Source organism: Papaver somniferum, chromosome 2 (assembly GCF_003573695.1).
Source record: "Papaver somniferum cultivar HN1 chromosome 2, ASM357369v1, whole genome shotgun sequence".
NCBI lineage: Eukaryota > Viridiplantae > Streptophyta > Magnoliopsida > Ranunculales > Papaveraceae > Papaver > Papaver somniferum.
Genome location: NC_039359.1, coordinates 133,389,428 through 133,417,088, shown reverse-complemented (window position 1 = coordinate 133,417,088; position 27,661 = coordinate 133,389,428). Strand labels below are relative to the sequence as shown.

Genomic DNA, 27,661 nt, shown 5'->3' with positions numbered 1-27,661 from the left:
TAGCCTGTTAGACCATATCCTTTGAGGATTGACTTGAATTGAGTTTTCCATAGTAAATGGTTGGTTTCAGTGTGTTTCAGTGTTACAAGGTGATGTATTGAATTGGATTTGACGAAGGCTATTTGTGTTTGCTGCCATGGAAAGATTTATGTTTTTGTGTTGTTTTCTTTTTTATGGAAGAGAAGCGTGGGTTGGATCGAGGCTGATACCACGTTAGAGAACAAGATTTGGTGAATATCTTCCACAGTTAACTAGTGGAGATGAAACTCTTATTCATACTCAGAGGTTGTTACAAAGATAGAGTTTAAAACAGAGTCAAAAACTGAATAACAAAGTTAACAGAAGAGAACAAGTTTTTAGCCTATTTATTATCTGACTGACTCAGCTGAGTCTGTTGCGGTAGAATGGTTCTGCTATCCTTGACAATATATTTGAACCAGTGAGGCAAATGTCCTATGTAAGCATTGTGTTGCGTGATCTGATTCAAGCGGCATACAAAAACCGTGTTGAATCAAACCTCTCCATCCCATAATTCTTCGATAGTCTTGAAAGGCGCCGCTTCAAGTTCTGAGACAAAAATATCACCTGGGAGTCCTCTTCTCTGTGGGATTTTGCTTATCTTTTCTAGTTCATCTTGAGTCAGTTCCCAATCGAAAATCATCATGTTTTCCTTCATCCTCTGCTTATTATAGCTCTTCACTAGAAGGCTCACTCCTTGCTCGAATATCCATCTCAGACACACCTGAAACTCACGCAAAATTCAGTTGCCATCTAGTCATGTAAGATCGTAAGCTCTCCATGAGATATTCATCTAACCAAATGTACATAACCATAAGGAAGATCCAGGTCAAGACCTGTGCATGAGTTTTCCCTTTAGCCTCAGCAATTTCATGCAGAACTCGCTCCTCGTGGACTGCATTGGACCCCCAAGGGGTTCCCTTCCCTCCTAAAGGTGAGTAGGCAGTGAGAATGATATTGTTAGCCTTGCAGAAGTCCCTCAATTTCAAGTTCTGCCAAACCGGGTTCATCTCCACCTTTGAATCAAATTAAACATGCGAAGAACCACATCGAAAAAAAGAATGAGAAGAGATTGAAGAAAACAAAATGACTAATCAAGATTTTGTTTCATGTTAAAACATTATCAAAGAAACAGGAAAAACATAAATGAGAGCTCACTTGGTTAACAGCTGGAGGGATTTTAACAGTGTCCAAAAGGGTTTGAAGCTTCTTACAAGAAAAGTTGTCGACACCTATTGACTTTTTAAGACCAACACTACAAAACAGAAGGCCTCTTGGGACGGCCAAAAAACGTCCCAAGAGGACAAAAAGCCGTCCCAAAAGGTATTAGGGACGGTTTATGTACCGTCCCCTGTTCCACCGTCACTATTACTATTTGATCATGTTTTTTCTTTGGGACGGACATATTTTAGCCTTGATTTAAATATTTTATGACTATTAAGGACGGTCAGGCCATCACCGTCCCAAATATCCTTCTTTAGGGATGGTTTTTTCAAAACAGCCGTCCCTAAAAGCTACTTGTTTTGTAGTGCAAGTTTTTGACACTCTTCCATAGCTGTCCATACAGACTTGTAATCCATCGTAAGCAAAGAATCCTTTGGCAGGAATAACGCATGCCCTGCGGCTGGGTTCGAGCTTAATGGCCAATGTATCAGATATAGATCAAGGTACTCCAACTTTAACTTCCTACAACACAAAACAAAAAAAATGATGGTCAATCACAGTTAATCATTTATTGTTGTTTTTTATTTTGGACTAATTCATCTAGATTTGACTCAAATCACTCGACTCATCTGGATGTGACTCAATGTATTTTTTCTTAAGACCGATCCGACTCAACAGATTCAAAAATATACGAAACTTGGTCCCATGAGTCATAGACATTTTATTCTCTGACTCAAAAGATAGAGAGAGTCAAGTATTAGGTTTGAGCTAGGTGGCGAATCAGATCCGACTCAAATTACAAAAAACAAACGGTCTGGCATTTTACTCATTTCCTAATCAGTGCGGAGTCAGATCCAGATGTTGTTTCAGCAACAAAAAAAAAAACGAACACCGTGTTATATCATTCATACCAATACACTTGACTATCTGAAACAAAGTTTTGATGGAGTTAGAAAGTTATTCGTCTATAACATGTACTAGCTATTCCATTCCCATATTGTATCCGATTCCAAATCATAGAGACTTGACCAACTAAGGAGCACGTCATAAAAAGAACATATTGTTAGTTAGTCAAGTTAAGAGTGAAAGATTTCAAAGATAACATGTGAATATATCTAAATCGTTGCGGAAACAAGTAGGATATGATACCTTAGAGAGTTCTGAAGAGCGGGGACGACACGGTCAGGGTGTGCATCACAGGACCATAGCTTAGAAGTGATAAAGAGTTCGTCTCGAGATTTTGTTAAACCAATTTGAATTGCTTCAGATACAGCTTCACCAAGAGATTCTTCAGACTGGTAAAGAGCAGCGGTATCTAAATGTCTGTAACCATTCTTGATAGCATTCAAAATCGCCAATTTCACTTCTTCTGATTCAACGAGTGGGTATGCAGCAGTGCCCATACCTAATACAGGCATCACACTTCCAGAATTCAATGTTACTCCAGGTATTACTTTCTCCATTTTTCCTCCTCTAGGTCTCTATCTTTATCTAGTACTAAAGATTACTTAATCTACTTATTGAATTATTTCTTGTAGCTCACCAGAATAGAGAAATGGAGGAGAAAATATCAAATTATCTCTGACCACTAAAACGTCATCATATTCCGCAGCTGGATAAGGCTGTCAGATCCAGCCATGACTTCTGTACTGTACTGTTTGAAATGGAGATAATTCCTTCAAATTTTTCTACTATTTGTCTATTTTATTTTTATTGCGTATGGTATTTATGTTAGGAAGAACAGTAGCAATTCTAGTACTACTTGATAATTGAAGTTGCGTGAGAGTAACAAACTTGTAGATAATATTGCACGTACGGGATAACAAGTTACATTTTATGCTTCTTTGAAACGATCCTCTAATCCTAAACGAAGCAAGCAAAAATGACATAACTTCCAAAATGATATTATATGAGGAGATTGATAATGTTACTTACACACTCGTTTGAGAATGTACACAAAATCGGACTCCATAAACAAGGCTCAGTAAATCTTCTTGTGCTCTTTGATATGGATAATTTGTCATATGCAGCTAAGTTGTCCAGTAAGAAATGAGTTTTGGATCCTGCATTATCTACTTCCTTCCTATATATGTAGCAGGCACGCGTCTTAAATGGTCACGTGTCTGCGTCAGACTCGCGTCCGACACTTGGATGTGCACGTCTCTATGTCAGACACATCGATGACATTACATACATATGTCAGACAGTATCTATTTTATTTGAGCATTTATGTTGTCCAGCTATATGTTTGAACCAGTGAGGACAATGTCCTATCTGAGCATTGCGTTTCATAATCTGATTGAAGAGGTACCTGTAGAAAAACCGTATCGAATCAAACCTCGCCTCAAGTTCCGATACATACTTATCACCTAGGACTCCTTTTCTCTGTGGGATTTTGCTTATGTTTTCCAGTTCATCTTCAGTCAGTTCCCAGTGGAAAAACATCATGTTTTCCTTCATCCTCTGCTCATTATAGCTCTTCACTAGGAAACTCACTCCTTGCTGGTATACCCATCTCAGACACACCTTAAACTCACGCAATATAAATTCAGTTACCATCTAATCCTTTAAGATCATAAGCTCACCATAAGATATTCGTCGAACCAAGTATACCTAACCAAAACTTTGTCTATTTAATACGAAAACGAAAGACCATACTATAATTTACTAAGTTTTACGCTATGGAGAGGAGACATTAAGTAAGATCCAATAATTCAAGACCTGTGCATGAGTTTTCCCTTTAGCCTCAGCAATTTCATGCAGAATGCGCTCCTCGTAGAGTGCATTGGACCCCCATGGGTTTCCCCTGGCTCCTAAAGGTGAGTAGGCAGTGACAATGATACTGTTAGCCTTGCAGAAGTCCCTCCATTTCAAGTTCTGCCAGACTCGGTTCATCTCCACCTTTTGTATTACATATTCTACTGTTGAATGGAGACAATTCCTTCGAAGTTTCCTACTATTTTCATTGCGGATGGAAATTACGTATTTGATAAAAGTTGCGTGAGCTTGGCAAACTTCTAGACAAGTTTTCTTGTACTTGATAATATTGCATGGCATTTTATTATTCTTCGAATACATAAATTTTATTTTTGAAATAATAAATTAAACAAAACACAAAAACTCAATAAAATGGAAAAGAGCATGTTACCGAGCTAGTTCAACCCTGCCCATCCATAACCTTACACTGACAACACTGGCTTTGGTATTGCTTTTAAGGGAACGTCCTTTCTTAGTGAAGTTCCCATTTTCTCTCCCATGTCAAGAGTCTCAGGAGTGACACCATTTGCAAGAGACCAGTCGAAAGAATGGAGCAGTGAACCTAACACAAGGTGAAGCATTTGGTGTCCTAGAGGAAGCCCTAGCCATATACGCCGACCTGCTCCAAATGGTAGATACTCGAAGTTCTGTCCACGGTAATCAAGATTTGAAGCAGCTATAAACCGTTCAGGCTTAAACGAATCAGCATCTTCCCAACTGCTTGGGTCTCTTCCAAGTCCCCAAACATTGACGAAAATTTGTGTGTCCTTCGGTATAACGTACCCCATTAACTCGGTATCTTTCATAGCAGTTCTAGGAATGAGCAACGGAGCTGGAGGATGTAACCTTAATGTCTCCTTAATCACCGCGTCTAGATAGTGTAAATCTTCAATATCGCTCTCTTCTAACTTTCTCTCAAAACCCACAACTTTGGCAATTTCAGCTTTTACCTTCTTCATTGCCTCTGGTTGTCGGAGGAGTTCTGTCATTGCCCACTCCACGGTGCTGTTTGTTGTCTCTGTTGCAGCGACAAATAATTCCTGTGGCGCAAAAAAAAAAAAGTTTAATATAATTAAGTATTGTGAAGATCCCATACTAAGATAATTGGTTAAGAAGTCTTCATAGTGATGACTTTACTAACTCACCAGTATAAATGTATTTAGATTTTTGTCAGTAATCTTAGCTGGTTCATCTTTTCCGTTGCCTTCAAATTCCATCAACACATCCAAGAAATCTTTTTGCTCCTTGTTGTGGGATTGTTTCCCTTCAGTGTCTTGGCGGCGACGTCCTTCGACGAAGCTACCAACAATGTTAAGAACTTGGATTTGTTTTTGCTCTGTCTGTTTCTTCAATCCTTGTGGGTCGAACCAACGTAAGATAGGGAAGAAATCAGCTAGATTAGGTTTCCCTGTAAGCTCCGTCAGTTCAGAAGTCAAATTGAAGAATTCATTTCCTTTGCTAGATTTAGGATCAACAAGGTCTCTAGAAAGCATTAGATTTCCAATGACATTAAATGAGGTAGCGAAAACATAACGTGCAAGCTCAACCCCGTGCTCTGACTGTTCTTTGGCTTCATCAGATATCCATTTCATCAACTTATCAACACATCTTCTACGTAAAGGGGCGGTATGGTTAATACGCTTGCGAGAGAAAAGTTCAGTGGCACAAAGACGCCTCAACATTCTCCAATATGGACCATATTCACCAAGTGTGATGGTGCCGGTGTAAGACCCACCGATCTTCGGTGTCTCATTCAAGTGGCGATTGCATGTGGAATGATCGTGGTTTTTAAACATTTCCATGGCAGCTTCCGCCGAGCATACAACAAGAGTATTGACGGATCCTAACCGTAGCCAAACCAATGGGCCATATTTGTTTTTGAAATCTACTAGGGTTTTGTGTGGCTTGAAGCCAATATCAAGGATATTACCCAATATTGGCCATCCAGGGGGTCCTGGTGGGATACGACTGTTGGTTGCTGCCTTTCGTCGGCTTCGTGTTAAGATGAGAACTAGCATTGCATCTGCTGAAGCCAGAGCTGTCCACATTAACATTTCAGCTGTTGCATGAATCTCCATTTCTGTAGAGGCAATTTAAGAGGCAAGAGATGATAGTTTTTCAAAACTCTTGGTGTTTTCCAAATTTGTTGGCTTGATGTGATCAATTTGTGAGATGTGTTTACTTCACAACATGTATATGCCTTTATAGAGAGAAAAAAATGAGAGAAAGAAAGATTGAAAAGATTAGTTAAAGTTTGAATATTCAAATTCAAAGTAGCCCCGCCCTGTTCAACTTTAACACAAACGGTTAGTGCGATATGGACTAACATGGTGAAATTGAAACTGACCAAGGCTGCCTAACAGATATTAGTATGCATGCTAGTGGATGTTTTAAGATTGTTCCTCATGTTTTATTTCGGTGTATAATGGCTTAAGAAAAAAAAGAACTACTAGTTTTTTATTATTATATACTGCGGGTGAAACTGTGAGTGAATCTGTTTAAACTACCATAGTAGTTGAACTTTGCACCAATTTTGTAAACATGCCTGATTTAAGTTGATAATTTCCCACTTCCATTTCAACTGAAACATAATTAGTTTTGTGGTTTTATAACTTCATTCTGTTGTAGACCAGCCCGCATACAGGATTACGTAACTTGTTAAAGTTATCGGTTAGGTCACTCATAAAATCATAAATATATGCAGTAGAAGATGCGTTTTTAGTAAGATGCATGGTAAAATTGTTGAATGGTGATAGTATGAGATTAAGATTCATCTGCGGCGCGATTTCTTTGATCCTCACTATTACAACAAATTGTTACTCTGATTTCTACCTATACAAAGAAAATTAGAAAAGTTGTAAAACTTTGGTCTTGTATTTTTATTTTTATTTTAATGTTTATACCCTACATGTATCGGCCTAAATTTTGGAAGCACCAAGTAATGGCTTGACTTGCATGATAGTAGCGCATCTCAGTGGCGGTGTTATTTGACAGAAATAAACAAAAATAATACTACAAGGACAGGGGTTTAAGACTTGTTCTGCCTAAAACAACATTGGTAACCACATGGAAACCAACTTAAAGGAATGTTAAATCCAAAAAGAGGCCTGCCTTCCAAGCACTAAAATTAATGAACTCTCATGCTTGAAGCACCATTGGTTACTCAAAATGTGTATAACAAACATGCTGCTCATCACTAGCATGTGAAACACAGGGTTGTAGTGGGGCATGTTAGGATCCACATAAGTCGCACCCTCAAAATTCAAAAACCAAACAGGAAACATAAAATGAATGTATCCATCTTTATTAAGCTAAAACACTTTCCAACATGGCTCAAAGTTTTAATAAAGTTATCACAAGTCATTAGACAACATTAAAGACAAATAACTTTCAGGTTATAATGAACTTTGAATGTGCCAGAATTCCACAAATAGCAAACAAAAACACACCGAAATTTTGCCAATTTATCAAATCCTAAGTTTTCTTCATCGAATTAGATACCAAACAACTATAATAATTGAAACAGAAAGAACCAAAAATATCATAAATCAAAAAATCCCACCCAATTTTAAGAATCCCTCATTGTTTAAACCTTAGGTTCATAATTAAAAAATTACAATAATAGTAATCCAAGAGAAGCAATACCAGCAACGATAAGAATGAGTTGAAGAAAACAAATTCACCGGAAATCAATCATCTTCATCGGTATTATTTCTCTTCAAATTCCTCTGAAACTAGAAGAAAACGAAGATAAATCATGAGAATAATGACGAAGATTTCATCGATTCGAATGAGTTTTCTCTTGATTCGATTCCGAGGAAGAAGTTTAGGATTTGATTTAGTGCACAAGGAGAAAGAAAATTTATTGTGTTTTGCTTTTGTCAACGACTCAAAGTGGAACTGGTTCCCACACCGACAAGATTAGTTCCGGGTTTAGGTCATCCCCGTGTTTTAGAACTACTATTTGTTGGTTCCAAACAAAAGATTTATAAAATCTTAAAATTGTATTTTGCATTTTCTGTATTTCAAAATAAATCATTGTATTAGAAATGTACAAGTGTGTTACTAATAAAAATGATGAAGAGTTAGAGTTGATTTTGGTTGACATCTATTTTGGAGTAGGAATAGTTGTAACAGTGATTTAGTAGAAAATGCGTTAGGATGCATAACTAATGATCTCACAATCTTAATAGTTATTTATTTTTTATGAACTAATTCCTAATTATTCTAACTATTACTTAATTTGCTAACCCTTTACAAGGGTTACTAGATTTGATTTGAGTTACCAAAATAAAACCAGTTAGGAATCCTATTGTTAGGAAAACCTTGATTTAGTCCACCAGATCCGTTAAATTAGTCCACCCGTTCCCAGTAATTCAGTCCACCAAAGCCCTAATATCCACTTTCAAATCAAGAATCTCTCGTGATTTCATTTGCAAAGGAGGAAAAAGAGAGAGCAGAAGAGACGGAGAGGGAAAGTTTAAGAGGCTAAAACGTTCAGCTCATCACTAGTTTGGTCCCATCAATTCCAAAAAATTTGCCCCGCCGCCTTGGTGTTTTCTTCTTTTAGCCCCCTAGTTTGAAAAAGCTGGCTCCGCCACTACAGACATCATGCACTTGATTCGCTTCCCCCAAACCGGCCAAATCCCTCACGCATCATCTTTATCTTCAACTTCTCGCTGCTTCTCGTGATCATGAGACATGAAGTATTCGAATATATAGCTTAAGGTTACCCATTTATATATCCAACAGTACTCCTGGTAACTCGTAGTTAGGGTTAATCTAAACTCATTAAGCTCTAATTGGAATGTCGCACGCCTTCTATGATGATAAGTCCACATCGTTAAGCAGACAAAAGTTAAGCTCTAAATGGAATCGCACGCCTTCTATGATAAGTGCACATCCTAAATTCATCTTTGCAGCCTATCTAGTTTCGTACGAACATGACTGACATAAGCTCTTTCACCAGTTTGCAAGCTAATGGAGGACGCCAAATGTAGGTGTCAGGTCAGAAGCTCGGACAAGTTTATGGGCAGATCCGAAAGAGATAGAATCGATTACCGGTTTGGAGAAACCAACCAACAAAACTCCAAAATTGATGATGTCACTTTGGATTGGAGTTAAAAAATAATGTCACTCTTATGACTATCTTAAAAAGCTTGGTAAATTAGTTCAGATTCAATTACCTTTCACTTCGAGTGGGAAATACTGACAGTAAGTTTGGCATGCGAAACTGTTTAAAGGGGATCTCTTTTCTTATCGATACTATTTTCTTTTAAGACTCTCTAGATTGGCTTAGTTGCTTGACTAAATTCAATTAACGTCAATAATACGGCCAGAAACGGAAACCCACAAATTTAATTAGTCAATAATACTCCAGATTCTCACGCAGCAGAGGCGATGACAATTGGAGGTGACCCGGAGTAGTAGGAACTGGGGATGAATGATAAGGATGTTATTTTTGTTAGTGATTCCCACAACCAAAATGTCGTGGAATAGTTTTTGCATGATGCTCTGATTGGAGAAGGGGCCGAACCGAAAACTTAATTAAGGGGAAACAAAGTCCTGCTATGGGTGCAAAAAGGTCAAAATGGGCTTGAAGCCTAGATTTTTCAAAATTTAAGGCTTGGAAAATTTAAGGCTTGGGAGTGCATACCCATGCTTTCAACTGACTCCACCTGTAAATGCTTCTAAACAAGCGGATAGGTTGGATCCATGTATATGTGTCCTTAAATGTATGAGATGATTGTTTTGTGAAAGCCATCATAGTTGACAGGATCCTAATTGTATGTTGTAAGAATAATATTCAAAGTTGTCACATGGGTTATCAAATTTTATGAGTTATCAAATTTATATAAAACAAAATAATCATTACCATTCGATTTATTGGACTGGTAAACTCTTATAACATTTTGGTAACTGTTATAATAGTCATGCAAAGTTTATGTAGTGTTCCAAGGCGTATTAAATGGAATCCATTAACATAGATGTACTGACTGGCATTATCTTACAAATTCAACGCTTATCTTTTGGGGCTAAACAAAAACTAACTAAATGATAACATTTTTGTAGAATGTTGTTCACCTACGTTATACTCTCATATAAAAAGAGCGCATTCCCCAACATGTAACCTTATTATTGTTAGAGTTAATGCTCGGTTGAACCTGTATACCTTGGTTTGTTAAGTATGTTGTTATATTTTAGGTGCTAAAATTATTTATTGATATTAATCCACTAAAGCCATCTTCGTTTGGAATAAATTGGGTATCAGAGTCTTAAGATTTTCCAAGTTACTCAAGACAGGTGAACAACTTGAAGATAACACGAAGACATCAATTTGAAAAAGCTTCATCGAGGTAACTAACGAAGACTTGGTTTTTCCTATTGGACTTGTTTCTCTTTATATCTATCAATTGTAGAAAAAGATGAGGATTTTAGTAGTTGATCATAATCCAAAGATGATCATATCATGGATTAGCTTCTTGAAAACTCTAGTGGTGCTTCGACTTCCAAGCACTTTCTTGTCTAGAGAAAAGCACAAGTGTTATTGAAGATTTCAAGGCTTGTAAATTCATTGTTGAGTTTGTAAGGTTTTGTTTTTGGTAGTTCATTACTAATGTTTTTCATTCACTTGAGTTCACAAACCTAAGAATTGAGTATATGAACATAAATCTTATATAACTTAACATTCAAAGGAAACAAGGTCCGCCTTGAGTTCGTGAACCGATTACGGTGAGTTTACGAACCTATTATAGAGATTTTTATGAGAACTTTTGTCTTGTGAGTTCGCTAACCAATAGAGGAAAAACTTCTCATGAGATATATTGTCATTTGATTATGTGAACTTATATAAGTGACATCGTGAACCTAATACAAGAGAGATATCATGAAGCTCTTTTGCATTTTAGTTCGCGAACCTAGTATAAGGAAATTCTCCTTACGCGTTTTTTTTTTATTTGAGTTCGTGAACCTACCAACTTGAGTTCTTGAACCTGTCGAGGCTTGAATTCTCGTGTATCTTATTTTGCATTTGAATTTGCGAACCTATCTTTTTGAGTTTGCAAACCTACAAAGGAGAAGCTCTATATTTTCTCACTTTTTCTCTAAAGACTCAACGATGAATTCATTGACCTAAAAGCTTAATGAGCCAAAAACGTAATGTTTATATATATAGGCTTATTCATTCTTCTTCATATTTCAAGGATAACTTTAGACATTCTTATGAACTGTTATTTCATTAGCTAACTCATTTCGTTAAAAAGACTACATTTTTTTTTTTAAGTTTGAACTTACCTTTGGTAATAATTTTTCTAATAAGAATTTACTTGGTCTAACTATTATCTACAAACTTCAAACTATGAAAACAATCCCATTGAATTAAATTGGGTTAGAAAAAATTTATTTCTTACATCATAAGCAACACAGAAACTTAATACCTATACTCATGTGTATCTCGTTGCAAAGATATCCTCCAAAACATAGGTGGAGCCATACCAGTGTAGGGGTGTGCACTTTCACCCCATCCCAGTTGGATCCAAAGCCTAGTTTATGCCCAATCAGAGATCTTAAACTATTAACAAGCTTATTTTTATTTTTGCACCCCTTAAAAAATGTACCCCAAAGAAAAATTTTGCACCCCCAACCTAGAAATCTTGGCTCTGCCCCTGCTCCAAACAATTATAAAAGATCTTCGTGATTTAAGGTTTGACTTTGAAAAGACTTCATTTGAGATTCGTGAAGCATAGATTGATCTATTTTGAAAGGAAGATAGTTTCGAAAATTGTATCTGTAGTTGTGTTTCTTATAATTCTTGTTTGTTCTAAAGTCCTTCACTTGTGATATTAGGTTATTCAAGAATTGCAGATCAAATCTAGATTCGATAGAAAACTACAAGCACAATTGAGTATAACTCTTATCTATTGAGATCTTATTTGTGAGTTTTGCATAAGAGTTCATCTTAGATGATGTGCTAGTTGATTTTGTGTATATATAAGATTAGGTATCTCTATAAGTCTTAAAGAAAATAAACCCTAATCTTAAGATTTGGATTCGTCTAATTCATGGAGCATATTTCTATCCTTGATCCCGAATCTAAAGAAAATCACTAAAAGTTTTTTTGGAGGCAGGGTAACGCTTGTCTTCACGACGAAATTTGGAGCAACTATTAATGATGTAAAAGTACATCAACAAGGATAAGGTTCTTGCGAGAATCAAAAGTCGTAGAAGCCGCATTATAATAATTACTATAGTTATAATTAAGTAATAACACTTGTACATTTATCCACTTGGTACGATCCCATAGTTAGATCGGTCACGAACTCTAACTATTTACCAAGTTACACCTTGTTGAAATAATGTTTGTCAATTATTGTTTCTATAAGAATATACAAGTACACAACAGTATTTTGATATAAACACACCTTGTGTAATCTTACAGAAACGATAACTGCTAAAAGATTATTCAACAACATGTAAGTACTTGGTATATAGGTTGAGTTCATGACAAAACTAACTATGAGATCGTAACAAGTGGATTAACTTACAAGTGATATTACTTAATTATAACTATAACAAAATTTATAATGTGGAAATTAATATTATGGCACGACGCACAAGATTTCGTTAATGAAGAAAACTTCTTGGCAGAACAACCTCGAAACGTAGTCCACTTTTGAGTACTCTCAAAATTAATCCGATACACAAATTGACTACCGCAACTTCATATAGTTTAGACTAAGTAAATACTCTTATTTAGTGAGTTCCTTCAGTTACAACCAATCTGGTCTATGCACACGAATCCAAAGACAGAGTACATTATCTTGAATCGCTTTACTTGCTGTGAATACTTCCACTTTCAACCCCTTTGGACCGTAACTCGAAAAACACAAGAATTAATATTGTTTCAGTAACCAACTCACTTATCAATCTCCTATCATGATTTTAATCATTTCCATGTTGTGCTTGTATATCTTCAAACTCCGCGCATGATAAGTTATGTCTCGTGATACACTTGTTTTCTGGTAGTTCAGTCTTATGATGAATTAGTATAAAATTTCTTGTTTCATTGGATGCCATCCTGTTTTACCTTAGACCACATTAAAAAAAATTAGATATTTCCTTCTTATAATTGGTCTGCAAATATGATCATAAATTTCCTAAAGCCTATAAGATCTCTGTCTACAAGGATATTAATATTAAAGACAGAATCTAATCTTCTTAAGCAAGAGATCGGAGAAAAAGACATTCAACTAAATATTCTAGCCAAAGAGAATATGTATCTCACTTTCAAAGTAGAAGCTCTTGGTAAATAACTTACTCAAGAACAAGAGATTCATCATATGACTCTGACTAATGATTATGTTATAATTTTTTCTGATGAGGAAACCAAAAGTCCTTTCTCGAATTTTACAGATTTTGATAACGAGACTTGTTTGATCACGTCTGAAATAGATCATGATGATGGTAGTTTTCCTAATTGCACCAAGTCAGAAGAGAATAAAGAACCATCTTCTACAACTACTGATGATCAAACGAAATCTTGTCCAAAGGAAACTTTGAACCGGTTCCGTGAAAAAGATCTTAAGGAATACAACTTTCAGTCACTTGACAGGAAACTTATACTTCTTCAAAATACTGTAGTAAAAGTGTTAAAAGAAGTTTCTTGTCTTAAAAAACTGAAAGATCATTCCTCAGTAGAAAGACAGAATATACCCCAAACTGATAAAATCAACTCAAAATAATCAGAAGGAAGAGTTGATAATCACTTCTGGAAAAAGGTTCCTCCCCACTTATTCTGAAATAGTCTTTGTCTACATGAAGAACATTTTCAGAAGAAAGGGAAAGAAATAAATTATGCCAAGAGAAATAGTCATGGAAAATTTCTGATAATTATTTCAAGTGACCAACCTGATTTGCATAATAAGGAAATCTTTAGAATGGGAAAATCTTATGAAAATCTCATTGATATAATTAAGAGAGATTTATCCATCTCTGAAAATTCTCACATCAGTACAGTTTCTCCTCATGTTCATACCTGTAGATCAAGGAAGGATCATCTTCTTGGGAGAAAATACTTCAGGCAGAAACTTTCAAAGAGAAACATGAACTATGTTTCCGATACTCGTCGTAAGCACGATAAGGCTTACTCCGATACAACCTAGTTGTATGGAGAATGTGCCCCATCATCCAAGTTTGTGCTCATCACTATTGGGATGAGGGAGCACATAAAACGAGAGAACATGTTTTCTGTTTGTATTAGAAAAAATTGTGACGTTTTTTGGATAAGCTGTGAATCCATTATGTCTAAAAATTGTTCATGTTATTGTTAGAGCATAGCTCGGTCGACCTCGCATGCGTTGCTATCTCAAGCATGTTTATCAATGTTAGTGATCAAAACTATGAGTCTTGATTTCTAGCCTACATAGCTAAGTCTCGGACTAGGATAGAAAAGTGTAGTTGAGCTCAAGGACTTCATGGAGATTCATCATACAACGACGAAGATCTATTCAAGGAACCGTGGAACCTCGTCAACAAAAAGGTATGTGGAGACTTGAACTTATATATCACTCAAAAGTCTATCTCTTCTATCTCCTACTTCTTATGAGACAAAATTCGTATGCTATACAGACTGGATCATACACATTTGATATTTCGAGCCGAGTATATCTCGCCTATCTATATCTTGAAATCATGTGTTGGTAAAGCGTTTCGCTTTGATCAAGTTTATCTTCACCTAGTGACGAAAGTCATGAAAAGTTTCAATTACTTTGAGAATTGCTCTGACGCGAAACGGTCTGTGAATAACGGCTATATAACGTCCTCTGAGAATGTCTCAATGATTGGAATGAGAGTTTAGATTACATAACCATGTATTCCTTAATCCGATGTTTTCGAACTTTGTTGATTGAGAGAAACCGGAGGAATTGGCTTTGCCAAGTCCGCGAACTGATGGAAGTTCTTATACCGATGATCAGTCTGAGGATGATTTTTCGGTTGAAGATCTTGACAAATCAGTCTCCTTGATCACAAGACAGTTTAGGGATCTTCTGTTGAAGAGAAGTAAGCGGTTTCAAGTGACAAACCTAAGTCATCAGACAAACCTCACGGTCGCGTACCTCCTAAAAACAGGGATGCTGACGAGGCTGATGACGAGGACATGCCTCAGTGCTTTAAGTGTAAGGGTTTTGGCCATTTTGCTAACGAATGCCCAAACCGTAGAAAATACACTGGTAACAAAGGTCTATCTGTAACACTTGATGAAATGTCTGATACCTATGATTCCGATGAATATAAGAAATCAAGTGTAGGGCTTCTTTGTGAAAACATCGATTTTGATACTTGTAGCAATACATATATCAACCTCAATGGGTTCAGAGAAGAGGGAAATCCAATCAATCTGGAAGATTCTTTGAATCCGATAACTGGAAACCCTGTCAGTGATGTTTCAGGATCAATTGTATGTCTGTATGCTTGCACATCTCAGATGCCTGAATACTATCCAAGTTTGACGTGCTCATTTTTTTCGATTAAGGGACACGAACTATCAAGGTGTTACAAATACAAGCACCAAATAAGGCACGCCAGCAAACTTCAACGAAGAGCAGATCGATTAGCAAGGAAGCTGAAACTTGCTCAGAAGACCGCCGAGGTATGTAGGATGTTATCTTCGTCTAAGAAGTTGGTTTCCAAGGATAGAATAAGACCATTTGAAAATAAAATATGGTCAAATCGTTTTGATAGACAAAGATTAGAGGATTCCTCCCATGAGAATAAAGATGGACAAATCGTTGTTGGGAAAATCTTGTCTCATGTGCCTGTTCGAAAAGAGACAAGATTGAGTGCTTATCCAGGCTTCAGAAGATTTTTTCCTTCTTTTCTTAGTTTTGTTATTTTTTGTCTATCAAATAAAAGAAAGGGTTATTATCGACAATTCTACTATTTATAGGGTTTTAGAGTTGGGCGTATACAAACCTGTCAATAGGTTTCGAACCCTACATTCCTTTTTCCTCTTGACATTCTATATAAGACTGCTTGTTGAGTTAAGTGATTCAATCACATAAATCCAGTTGTTTATAATTGTTCTCAAAGCACTATGTCGTCAGATGGAAAGGATGTCAACATGATTGTTAAGTCTTCAATCAAGGAAATAGAAAAATCTCCTGTCTCTAAGTCTTTGAAAAGAAAAAGAAGGAATACAATAAAACCCAGGGTTGTTCCTTCTAACTCTCAGAAGTTTTCCGATGTTCTTGATGAGTTAAAGGAAATAAGAAGGGAGATTTATGAAATAAAGACGTTCGTGTCTAAATCTTTGGAAATTCAGAGGACCCTAATTCGACCTCTTCAGCCAAGACAGTTCGTGGGTATTGACACTAATCTCCGTGAACCTTATGTCCTGATGGTTGTCGATAACAAGGAGTTCGGGAAAGATAAATAATTTCTCAAAGGAATTGTTGCCTAGTATATCTTATTTTTGGATTAGTTGGAAGAATAACTTGTACTTTCAATAGCGATGATTGTGACTATACATATCTATTTTTGTTTTCATCTTCTTATGTTATTTTTTAGGTTTATTGGTTTTTAAATTCTAAAAATATTTGGAGGATGATTTTATTGCAGTATTGATCGTTATGATTTTGTGATATTGCAATTTGATTATGGGATATGTATTGTTTGCGTTCGTGAACTTGAAGGTCCCATATGCTGTCAAAAGTAAAGTCGTTCATGAATTGGTATTCGTATTAATGAAAGGACGAATGGTATTTTGACAATTATAAAAGTTATGCCTATGCAGTCATGTATTTGATGGAAAATAGGATAAAATCTTTTGTTTGACAAGGATAAAGTCTATTATGTCGTTATGATGGAAAATAGAATAGATCCTTGTATGTATCCACAGTATTGATCTTCATTGATCCATTTTGTTATGTTTTACCGTGAAGGCTCCATTGTGTGTCTTATGTTGAGCACGATACAACTAAGTCGATTATTCTTATTGGATTTGTTGGTTGTTCCATAAGATGATATATGTTGAGCATTATGAACTAAATTAATCGTCTTGGTTGGTTATTTAGTTATTTGCTCCGAAAGTCTTCTTTTGTCGAGCAAATTCTGTGACAATTAAATTGATTACTTTGGTGATTAGTTTGGTTGTTTGTATTCCAATTAGATTAATTATAAGGTCTCTTGTAATTAGTCTAGTTGAGTTTTCATATATTCCACAAGTTCTTGTGTTGGGTATATGAACGGCTAAACTAATCATGTTCTATTGGTTGATGTAGTCATATATTCCATAAGGTTTTTCCTTATGTTGAGTATGTGAACGATTAAGTTAGTCATCTCCGTATGATTATCTTATTCGTAGCTCCGTGAGTTTTCTTATGTTGATCACCTTCAATTAAATTGATCACTTTTGTGGTTTGATTTAGTTGTGTATTCCAATTAAATTAATCATGGGTTTTCTTGTGATTAATTTGGTTGAGTTTTGGATATAAAAAATCATTTTTATGGTTTTTAGTGTCCAATTTAAAAATCCTTCTTTTCTTTCGAAATTAAGGTCGTTCTTGTTGTTCTTTCGGGAATGACATCAAATGGGGGAGAGTTCTTTTGAACTTGTGCTTAATGGTAATATCTCGCGGGGTATGCGGCTGTGGAATTTTATAGGGGTTATCTTGTATCTTAAAACTCCTTGATTAATGCATTTAGCTTCGGCTTTATGATCGCATCTAAATTAAGTTGGTATGTATTTTTCTTTTATTCAATGAAATGTCTCTTGTGGAAATTTCATTATGATCCCGTTTTTGTACCTTTGCCAATTTTATTGACAAAAAGGGGGAGAAATATTGTAGTTCACACTATGTGTGAGGGGGAGTTGTTTCCATGATCGAGATGGAGTATTGACTAAGGGGGAGTGATATATATCACCATAGTATTATTGTTAAAGTCATGATACAATTGGACTTTGATGTTACATAATAATACTATGACACTGTATAATAATGATCGAGAATCTCGATTTCTCTGATTGTTATAGCTACGGATCTTCAACAACGGTGATGCTAAACTTACAACCTTTGGCATCATTGGAGTACTTGGAAGGATGAAGATTTCAGGGAACGTTAAAGATTAGACTATGGAATAGGAGCCACTAAAGTTTATCTTTTTTGTATTTCATATGTATTAATAGTTTTGTCACTAAAATTGACAAAGGGGGGGATTGTTAAAGCATAGCTCGGTCGACCTCGCATGCGTTGCTATCTCAAGCATGTTTGTCAATGTTAGTGATCAAAACTATGAGTCTTGATTTCTAGCCTACATAGCTAAGTCTCGGACTAGGATAGAAAAGTGTAGCTGAGCTCAAGGACTTCATGGAGATTCATCATACAACGACGAAGATATATTCAAGGAACCGTGGAACCTCATCAACAAAAAGGTATGTGGAGACTTGAACTTATCTATCACTCAAAAGTCTATCTCTTCTATCTCCTACTTCTTATGAGACAAAATTTGTATGCTATACAGACTGGATCATACACATTTGATATTTCGAGCCGAGTATATCTCGCCTATCTATATCTTGAAATCATGTGTTGGTAAAGCATTTCGCTTTGATCAAGTTTATCTTCACTTAGTGACGAAAGTCATGAAAAGTTTCAATTACTTTGAGAATTGCTTTGACGCGAAACGGTCTGTGAATAACGTCTATATAACGTCCTATGAGAATGTCTCAATGATTGGAATGAGAGTTTAGATTACATAACCATGTATTCCTTAATCCGAAGTTTTCGAACTTTGTTGATTGAGAGAAACCGGAGGAATTGGATTTTCCAAGTCCGCGAACTGATGGAAGTTCTTATACCGAGAATTACTTTTGGGATTTTCCAAAAACTTGTTGGCGTGTAAGTCCGCGAACCTAGTCCGCGAATTGGAGAATGTCTCTTTGCCGAGATTTTCTGCTGAGTTTGGAAAAACTCCACCGGTTGTCTTAAGTCCGCGAACTTGTTTGTGAGATTAAGAGGTTATGATCTAAAGATGTGCTCTGAACATGAAGCTTAAATTACTAAGGAATTTTTTATGCAAACTGTGGCTATGAAGTTCATGAGCCGATTCAATCGAATCGAATCATCTTTTTTTTAATTGTGTCTTGTGTAGTTACATAAGATCTCATAGCAATTGAACAACTCTTTAACTAGTTCATTTGAATGAATTGAACTAGTTATGGTGAAGAAGAACAAGGTTAATATGAAATGCTCATATGGTTAACCTTTTTGGGTTACTACGTTGAACCAACATACACGTACACGTTTGGGCATGGTTTTCACAAACCCAGTAAACGTCTACCCAAGTGTGTGTGACAAGCTAAGTTTTCGATCTAACGGTTGAGAAATATTAGCTTGAATTTAAATCAGGTTTTCATCTAACGGTGAATATGGATTGCGTTGTAACTAAGGCAAAACCCTGATTTGAAGGCTATATAAAGGAGACATCTAGTATTGTGCAAAACTAATCCCCACACGTTTGTGTGATACTAGTGTACTCGCTAGAGTCGATTATCCTTTAACCTTTGGTTTTCTTCTCTAAAACCAGGTTAACGACTTAAAGACTTCATTGGTATTGTGAAGCCAAATCGATACTACTTTTATCGTAGTTGTGTGATCTGATCTTGCATCTTCTATCGTACGAGTACAATCTTTGATTGGCTTGAGATCGTGAGAGTTCTCCGATAGGAAAGATAAATAAGTCACAAACATCTTCGTCTCACTGTTTGTGATTCCTCGACAAACCGCCTGTGTAGTCAGGAAGGATTGTAGAGAGGTGATTGGTTAATCTAGGATGTTCTTCGGGAATATAAGACCGGATTATCAATTGGTTCATATTCACCTTGATTTCATATCTTAAGACGGAACAAAACCTAGGGTTGATCTGTAGGAGACAGATTTATTCTTTAATAGACTTTTCTGTGTGAGACAGGTTTGTTTATTATCAAGTCTGCGATGTTGGGTTGCAGCAACTCTTGGTTGTGGGTGAGATCATCTAAGGGAATCAAGTGCGCAGTATCCTGCTGGGATCAGAGGCGTAGGAGTACAACTGTACCTTGGATCGGTGGGAGACTGATTGGGGTTCAACTATAGTTCAGTCCGAAGTTAGATTGTAGTAGGGTAGTGTCTGTAGCGGCTTAATACAGTGTGTATTCAATCTGGACTAGGTCCCGAGGTTTTTCTGCATTTGCGGTTTCCTCGTTAACAAAACTTATGGTGTCTGTGTTATTTCTTTTCCGCATTATATTTTATATAATTGAAATAATACAGGTTGTGCGTTCGTGATCATCAATTGGAAATCCAACCTTTGGTTGTTGATTGATATTGATTGATACTTGGACATTGGTCTTTGGTACCGTCCAACTTATTCCTTGTATTTGATAAAGACTCGTTATTGATTTTAGCTTCAGTAAAAATCAAATCAAGAGAGAGATATTAACTCCTTGAGATACTTTTATCTAGATTGAGTCTGGCTGTCTAGTCGATTCTCTAGGAAAGTATTTCAGAATTAGTCCATACAGATTGCTAAGCAAAATATTGGGTGGTGTTGTTAGACCCCCGCTTTTTCAGTTATATTGATCTTCAATAGTTAGGTTTCATTTGAAATTTTTGGATGTTAATAAACCTTCTGGCTTGAGAATTTCGGACACAGGAAACAAAATATATTCTTAATATATTTTTGGAAATTCCTTTGTATTTTCAGTCGGAAAGTTGTCTCTTTTAAGAGAAACTTTCTCTTGCTTGTATTGTGAAACCCTAATTAATTCTTATTTAAATCCTCGAGCATGCCTCCAGTAACTCGCAGTATTACAAAGGTAAATAAGGAGGAAGCTCAAATAGTTAAGGATTTTCAAGGAATCAATACAAAAAGGAAGAAGAAGATCATATTAAAAATCATGTGTGATTATGAATCTGATAGTTCTACCGGATCTCAAGATGAGTCGTGTTTGTTGGCTTACACCTTCAAGATCCAACAAAAACCAAGTGGATACCTTCTGATAGTATATATGGTTAACTATATCCATGGTTTTGAATAACTAAGAACCAATCTCATAATAACGGTTCGAAATAAAGATTGGCTGAAGAATAGAATTGATGAAACAAAAGCTGATCTTGAAGAAATGAAGAAACAAGTTGAAAAGCTTGAAAAACAAGAGGTGGTTGCTGACAAGTCTCTCGAGACATGCTTCAAGAGTTTGAACACTGAACAAACCTCAGTGAACAATTAGAGCACCACTAGGGATTAAGTTATATGTTGTAATACTTAATCCAGAAAATAGACATCAATGTTTTGATTTACTTCAATTATTGTACAAGGCTTATTTTTGAATAAAACTATCAATTATCTATGAATAAAATCATTATTTTATAATTTTTCTTGTGATAGTTACCGATTACATAGCCTTTGGATGAATGTTTATATTCTTGTTGTGTGTATTCGGTTTATGGGATGTCTGATTTTGGTTTTCATCAATTAACAAAATCTTATTGTGTGATTTACTTTTGTTTTTCCCAATTATATTTGTTTATATAATTTAAAGTAAATTGCACTTTACGTTAACTTCGATATACTTGATAGTGATCCTATAGAGTTTGGTTAAGTCCGAACCTGTTATCAAGTATCACACATTGGTAGTCATATTGTCTCGATCTCTTATCCATAGAAAATCACACAAAGTGTGAATACCAATTAGTTGTATTGTATCAACTCTGTCCATAAACGATCACTTTCGGTAAGAGGACTTATAGGTTAAAACAAAAAGATTGTGGTGTATTTGGCTACCCTCATCTTTTCACCTAGTTCACTAATCTACAATTCATCATTTAACTTCAACTAGCTACTGGTTACCTTACATTGACTACACTGGTTTCGGTATTGCTTCAAGAGAATGTCCTTTCTTAGTGAAGTTTCCATTTTTTTCTCTTGTGTTCAGAGTCTCCAAAGTGAGACCATTTTCGATAGACAAATCGAAAGAGTGGAGTATATAGTGAATATAGCTAACATAAGGTAAATCGTTCGGTAACCTAGAGGAAGCGCTGGATATATACGATGTCCTGCTCCAAATAATACATCCAATAAATCTTTTTTTTCCTTGTTGTAGGATAGTTTACCTTCAATGTCTTGTCAGCGACGTCCTTTTACGGAGCCATCGACAATACCAAGAACTTGGATTTATGTATGCTTCTTAAATACTTGTGGGGCGAACCAACATATGATATGGAAGAAATCAATTATATTAGGTTCTCTTGTAAGCTTGGTTAATTAGTTCAGAAGTGAAATAGAAAAACTCATTTCCTTTGCTAGACTTATGATCAATCATGTTTATATAGATATTTATTCGAATGTCAATTATCTCACAGAAATATTTTTTTTTGCATCTGAAAATATTCGACAAGGCATGTACGTGTACCATGTGCGTGGACTCTACCTTGTTCGTGAATGTTTTTGTTATGGTACATGTACCTGGTATGTGTACTCTTAAGACAAAAATGAGTTCAGGAACTCACAGAACTTTTCCGGTTTGCGTACCGGGTATGGATACCACTCCGGTTTCAAAACCAACAGTTCTTTTACGGTATGCATACTAGGTATGCGTACCATTCCTGGTTCACGAGCAACAAATTTTTTATGGTCTAGATATCGTGTATGCATACCCAAAAATTATTGTCGAACTATAGCTACGCCGGTACGTGTACTGCGTACATGTACTGCGGCTCCGGACCGCACCTATAACAGTTTTCCCAGTATGTAAAACTGGTGTGCATATTTTCATGTATCCAGATTTATAGTAGTTCTATAGTTCTCTCTAAATCAATTCGAAACATTCCCAAATAACATCAATGACACATATCACTGTTCCAGGATATTTTCAAATGATAATATTGAATCACATTTTTCTTAACCGAAATTCATCAAGTGTGAACAAATGTTAATTATTGAGCCTAGTCGATATTACCAAGGTAAAATTGACTCTAAATTATTGATATGCTTACGATAGTCTAATTAGTCATGCGACATAGTCTTATAGATAGAAGGATGAATATAACTTGAGAAATAGGTGGTTTAGTATTCACTTACCTTTTATTGAAGAAGTTCTCCAAAGCTTTCGGTTGATTTTCGCCTTCAAACGGTAGAACGGAATGATGTCTGATTTTCAATTACACACTTCTATCCTAATCCGAGACTTGACTAATTGTAGACTAGAAATCAAGACATTGTTTTGATCAACTAAATTTTACATCAAGCTTGATATAGCAACACTTGTGAGTTCGATCGAGCAATGCTCTAATATTAACAAATTGACGCCTGAATATCAAGTAAATTAATCCTTTTAACCAAACTGAATGCAAGTTGATATTTATTATTACAAATGGGATCAATACATATATGATTGTAATATTTATATCCAAATGTATATCGATATGCGTTTAGTCGAATACTTACTTAAGGTGATGAGTTAGAGGCAGATCCACATGTGAAGGAGAAATATGGGTAAATTCTATGATTAGATATTGATTTTGCAACTGCAACTGACTTCCAAAAACCATATCCACTCATCTCCCTTTTCTTTCTCCAGATTTAGGGTTTCATAAACCAACAAAAAAAGTTAACAAATCAGATTAACCCTAACTAGCACCGAATATACTCCAAAATTTTGAAATCTATACCACTTTTTTATCGTTTTTAATCAATCACAAATGTATTTTAGTGAAGTTCAAAATGGATATGATTTATATTCTTATTACCAATTCTTAATGGTTACTAAGTTTACTAATGGTGTTAATAGTAACCTCAATTATTTTGGCAAGGAATATAAACATACCTATTTTGAACTTCACTAAAATATATGTGTGATTGATTAAAGACGGGAAAAAAAGATGAATATATTTCTAAAAACGGGAGTATAGTCGGTTCTATTTAGGGTTTCAGAAACTACTCAATTTTCTTCTTCTTCATGTATCAATCTGTTTTCTTAACTTCTTTTGGTGGTTCATGAAACCCTAAATTTAAAAGAAAGAAAAGAAAGAGGAGTATATATGGTTTTTGAAAGTCGGTTTCCATTGTGAAATCAATATCTAATCAGATCATCTACTCCTTTTTATCTTTCTAGTGGATCTTCCTCTAACTCATCACCTTGAGTAAGTATTCGAGTAAACTCATATAATATAATTCGTGTTGCCCTATATAAATTGATCTTATTCGTGATAATAAGTAGAAGCCTGAATTGAATTTAGTTAAAACGAATAATTTACCTGATACTCAAGCTTCAATTTGTTAACCCTAAGTTTACTTTGGCAACGATGATTATAGCACCTTCTGTAACTTCTTGGGATAGTCGCCACTTAGCCAAGGTGGTTTGTACAATCTAAAGAGATGATTACTACATACAACGTAGTTCACATCATCTGCTCTGGTGTTAGATCATAAAAGTGTTCAGCTGGGATGAAAATGCGGGTTAAAAACATATAGATGAATGATATTCTATACAAATTTTTCCTTTTAGACACCTACAATAGCTTGCACAGGTTGTGTCACATATTATTGATACAATTGTTTCATGAATTTCATAAGAGTAGATGAATATCCTTAGTCATTCACGTATGTATATTAGTGAAGTTCAAAATGGGATGTTGTGGTACTGTTGTGAACATGTGTTTATGAAGCTTCTTGAATTCAGAAGACAAAGCCACGTAAGACTCATCTCACCATCTTGCTCTTCATCCCCGCCCCCTGCTCCTCCTCATCATAGTTTTCCTCCTCCTTGTGGTCATCATCATCATTTAAAATGAATCTGTTATTTAGGATAGAGGATGAATATGTTCCTCATGTAGCATGTATAACAGAAAACTACATATTGCTCACTTACAAAAAAATCGGGCCCACCCTAGGATTTGCAGAAATGTTGATGCTGGATTTGGAGTTCATCTATGAATAGACATGAGAGATATCAAAAAATAATAAGTAATAGGGGGAGGGAGGGGGCATATTCAAAACCGTGGATTTGATGAAATTGTAAGTTTCGAAACGGCTGAGTATCCCAACAGGCGCAAAAAAACATTAAATAACATTTAATATGTACGACCAGGAAAACCAGCTGAAACAAGGTTTACGGCCGGGTATATTTATCGTTCCAGCCGTAAGTCTCTTTTAACGACTAGGAGTTTATGATGACCAACCCGTAAAATATTATCATGTCCACGAGTTCATGATTTCGAGCCGTGAGGTCCAAACTAGTTTTTTCAAAAAGAGAAAATCAAAACTTTTTGCAATTGGAAGCTTCAAAACTGAAATTGGAGATAGATTGGAGGCTTACCTGGTTATGTTGAGCAGTTGTTTCTTCATAATCATCTTCTTCTTGGGTTGGTCCTCTTTCGAAATTATAGTATGGTCATAACGGTTATAATGAGTTTGAGAAAAAAATTCATGATTTTCCGAAAAATCAGCAAAGAACTGATTGTTGTTGATGGGTATTAATATGCTATCGAATTTTGAAGATAAGGACTCCCTACATCAAAGATTTTTTTTTAATCACTCATTTGAAGAAAAAAATCACCAAAATTTCTCCTCCTTCTTCTTGTTCTCACTCTTCTAAAAATATGTTTTTTTACTTGATTTTGATTATCTAACACTAACTTAAACAAATATGTTAAGCATAATTATTAACACTAACTTATATTAATCAAGATCATTAACTCTAATTATATAAGGGAATACAATATTTTTCATTACTGTAAATAGTAGGATTAGGGGTTATTACATTTGTTATTTCATGACTCGGTTTTGGACTTTTGTGAGTCCCAAAACGCACCCAATCTCAGCCCCAAGAATAGAGTTCTTTGAAAATCCGACAATAATGAAAGCAACAACCATGGATTTCTTAATATGAAATAATGAACAAACGCGACTTTGTCATGGATATGATTCATGCAAATCCGGATTACTTACCAATATTAAGAATGAATGGAGAAGAGTTGATATAATTTTATTGATCAATGTGACTGCTCTAATATGTGTTTACTTAAGAGGTTGTTGTGCATTTAGAAGGAAAAAAACAGAAGATCTGTTTCGCAAGTGAACGTCTAATGTTTTGAGTATCATACAACAAATGGCTACATCATGGGAATCAAGACTCTACAAATTATGTAACTAGCATTTCCGAAGAAAGAAAAATTTGTCGCATTTTAGAAATTTGGGCGAGTCAACAGTACTTACATTTCTTGTCCTTCTTAATAGAGTGCGGGGTACTTCCTTTAGTCATTTATTTAAGCTCCTAAATGAAAAACAAATTACCATAATCGACGAGCCATATTCCATACCATAACCATGTTGCACCTTCAATTGAGAAGATAATGTTTCAAGTTAGAAACAATAGTTGTAAATGATCACTGGAAAACCAATTACAATCTCAAGACTAAGATACTGAAGGACACAAGACATGATATGGAGGTGTAAATGCATCATGAAATTAGAAAACAAAGAGCAATAGTAATCATTTTAAAGTCTTAGATTGAAAACATAACCAAGTATCAAACACATCTGAAACTAAACCTTCTTATCAATACCATGTAACAGATAAAATCAAGTAACCTTACTTACAAAAATATACTCTACCATCAGTTACTTTCAAAACTCTATTTAAACAAGAGAAACTAATCCACACCAGCAGGGGCACCAAGAATCTCCAAGACATCCTTGAACACATATATAACTAGAACCTTTATGGCAATGCCATGCAACAGATAAAACCAAGTAACCTTACCTGTAAGTATGTAGGACTGTCAGTAGTATTTTTTATACAAATTCAAGTATACACAAATAAAACGCTTTTCACAAGAAATACCTTTTCTACTTGTATAGATAAATTTATTTCCGTTTGGTTGTCTCCCAAATTGAAGCTTGTTGGTTCCAAATATCCATTGCAAGTTTTTTCTTGGCTCTCGCATTCGACACGACGTCATGTTGGTTATTTGTATACATCGAAAGTTTATTAAACCCCAATTGAGAAAATAATGGGTATTAAATTTAAGAAAAGTTTGGCGCAAATGATCTAGTTGATTATGCATTCAAATATGCAACACATTCGCAAGAAGATTATCATATATTGTTTCGTTTTTTTTTTTTTTTTGTACAACCAAATTTTGTTCAAATAGGTAACCAAAAGACATATATTTTCGTATATTGTATAAGAGTGAAAGATGTTTCCTATCAAAATAAACTTAATGGGAACTAAAACAAAAAGACGTCTCGTTAGAAATAGAAGACGTGTCTTTTCAGAAATTGTGGTTGGGGAAAACTCAAACCCAAAAACATAACAGACAATCCATGTGGCACCTTAAATTTTCAGGAAACACGATAATATTTGATATGACAAATGTTCTCCTTACATATATATATATATATATATCAATTCTTCTTAATATAAAGGAGAATAATTTTGTTGATGTGTCGACACCAGATTAAGTTTGATTTGTGGTGCTGCCACATCAGAACCAGTTTTAAATATCATTTCCATGTCATCCTATGAAACTGCTCACAACAGACATGTTCATTCATATTTTCGGTTTGCCAATTAAAGGACACATCTGAATGGTGCGTCACGACTTTAGACTTACAGACGCGTCTGTTGAGTTGCATAAAAAATAAAACTGATACCTTGCAACAAATCCCTCTTCTGCGTCATCTTTGT

The 27,661-nt window shown here is 35.4% G+C and overlaps 3 protein-coding genes and 1 long non-coding RNA gene across 5 annotated transcripts; all 4 read right to left on the bottom strand.

The window, feature by feature from the left end:
• Nucleotides 1-232: 232 nt before the first annotated feature.
• Nucleotides 233-2,660, bottom strand: LOC113353970 (non-functional NADPH-dependent codeinone reductase 2-like). The gene is made up of 5 exons (XM_026597433.1): nucleotides 2,332-2,660; nucleotides 1,537-1,704; nucleotides 1,177-1,273; nucleotides 855-1,034; nucleotides 233-742 (listed from the first exon to the last, which is right to left on the bottom strand). Exons 1-5 carry the CDS (start codon nucleotides 2,643-2,645, stop codon nucleotides 512-514), a joined length of 990 nt encoding a protein of 329 aa, XP_026453218.1. The 5' UTR covers nucleotides 2,646-2,660; the 3' UTR covers nucleotides 233-511.
• A 1,201-nt stretch (nucleotides 2,661-3,861) lies between these two features.
• LOC113351984 (deoxymugineic acid synthase 1-like) lies at nucleotides 3,862-4,239 on the bottom strand. The gene has a single exon (XM_026595874.1). It carries the CDS (start codon nucleotides 4,237-4,239, stop codon nucleotides 3,862-3,864), a length of 378 nt encoding a protein of 125 aa, XP_026451659.1.
• Nucleotides 4,240-4,361: 122 nt separating this feature from the next.
• Nucleotides 4,362-6,017, bottom strand: LOC113351983 (cytochrome P450 76A1-like). The gene is made up of 2 exons (XM_026595873.1): nucleotides 5,085-6,017; nucleotides 4,362-4,979 (listed from the first exon to the last, which is right to left on the bottom strand). The coding sequence occupies exons 1-2, from the start codon at nucleotides 6,015-6,017 to the stop codon at nucleotides 4,362-4,364; spliced, it is 1,551 nt and encodes a 516-aa protein (XP_026451658.1).
• An 18,407-nt stretch (nucleotides 6,018-24,424) lies between these two features.
• On the bottom strand, nucleotides 24,425-25,382 carry LOC113353969. Of its 2 annotated transcripts, none has more exons than XR_003361634.1 (2): nucleotides 25,289-25,382; nucleotides 24,425-24,900 (listed from the first exon to the last, which is right to left on the bottom strand). It is a non-coding gene; the product is annotated as an uncharacterized LOC113353969 (long non-coding RNA). The 2 variants fall into 2 exon arrangements; XR_003361635.1 differs by having other exon boundaries at nucleotides 24,425-25,205; nucleotides 25,289-25,331.
• Between the last annotated feature and the right edge of the window lie 2,279 nt (nucleotides 25,383-27,661).

Coding starts and splice junctions, on each gene's coding strand:
- LOC113353970 (XM_026597433.1), bottom strand. CDS start 2,645: ATGGAGAAAGTAATACCTGGAGTAACATTGAATTCTGGAAGTGTGATG. Junction 1,705..2,331: donor GCTCTTCAGAACTCTCTAAG/GTATCATATCCT, acceptor TTTGTGTTGTAG/GAAGTTAAAGTTGGAGTACC. Junction 1,035..1,176: donor TCCCTCCAGCTGTTAACCAA/GTGAGCTCTCAT, acceptor TTTGATTCAAAG/GTGGAGATGAACCCGGTTTG.
- LOC113351984 (XM_026595874.1), bottom strand. CDS start 4,239: ATGCCATGCAATATTATCAAGTACAAGAAAACTTGTCTAGAAGTTTGC.
- LOC113351983 (XM_026595873.1), bottom strand. CDS start 6,017: ATGGAGATTCATGCAACAGCTGAAATGTTAATGTGGACAGCTCTGGCT. Junction 4,980..5,084: donor ATCTAAATACATTTATACTG/GTGAGTTAGTAA, acceptor TTTGCGCCACAG/GAATTATTTGTCGCTGCAAC.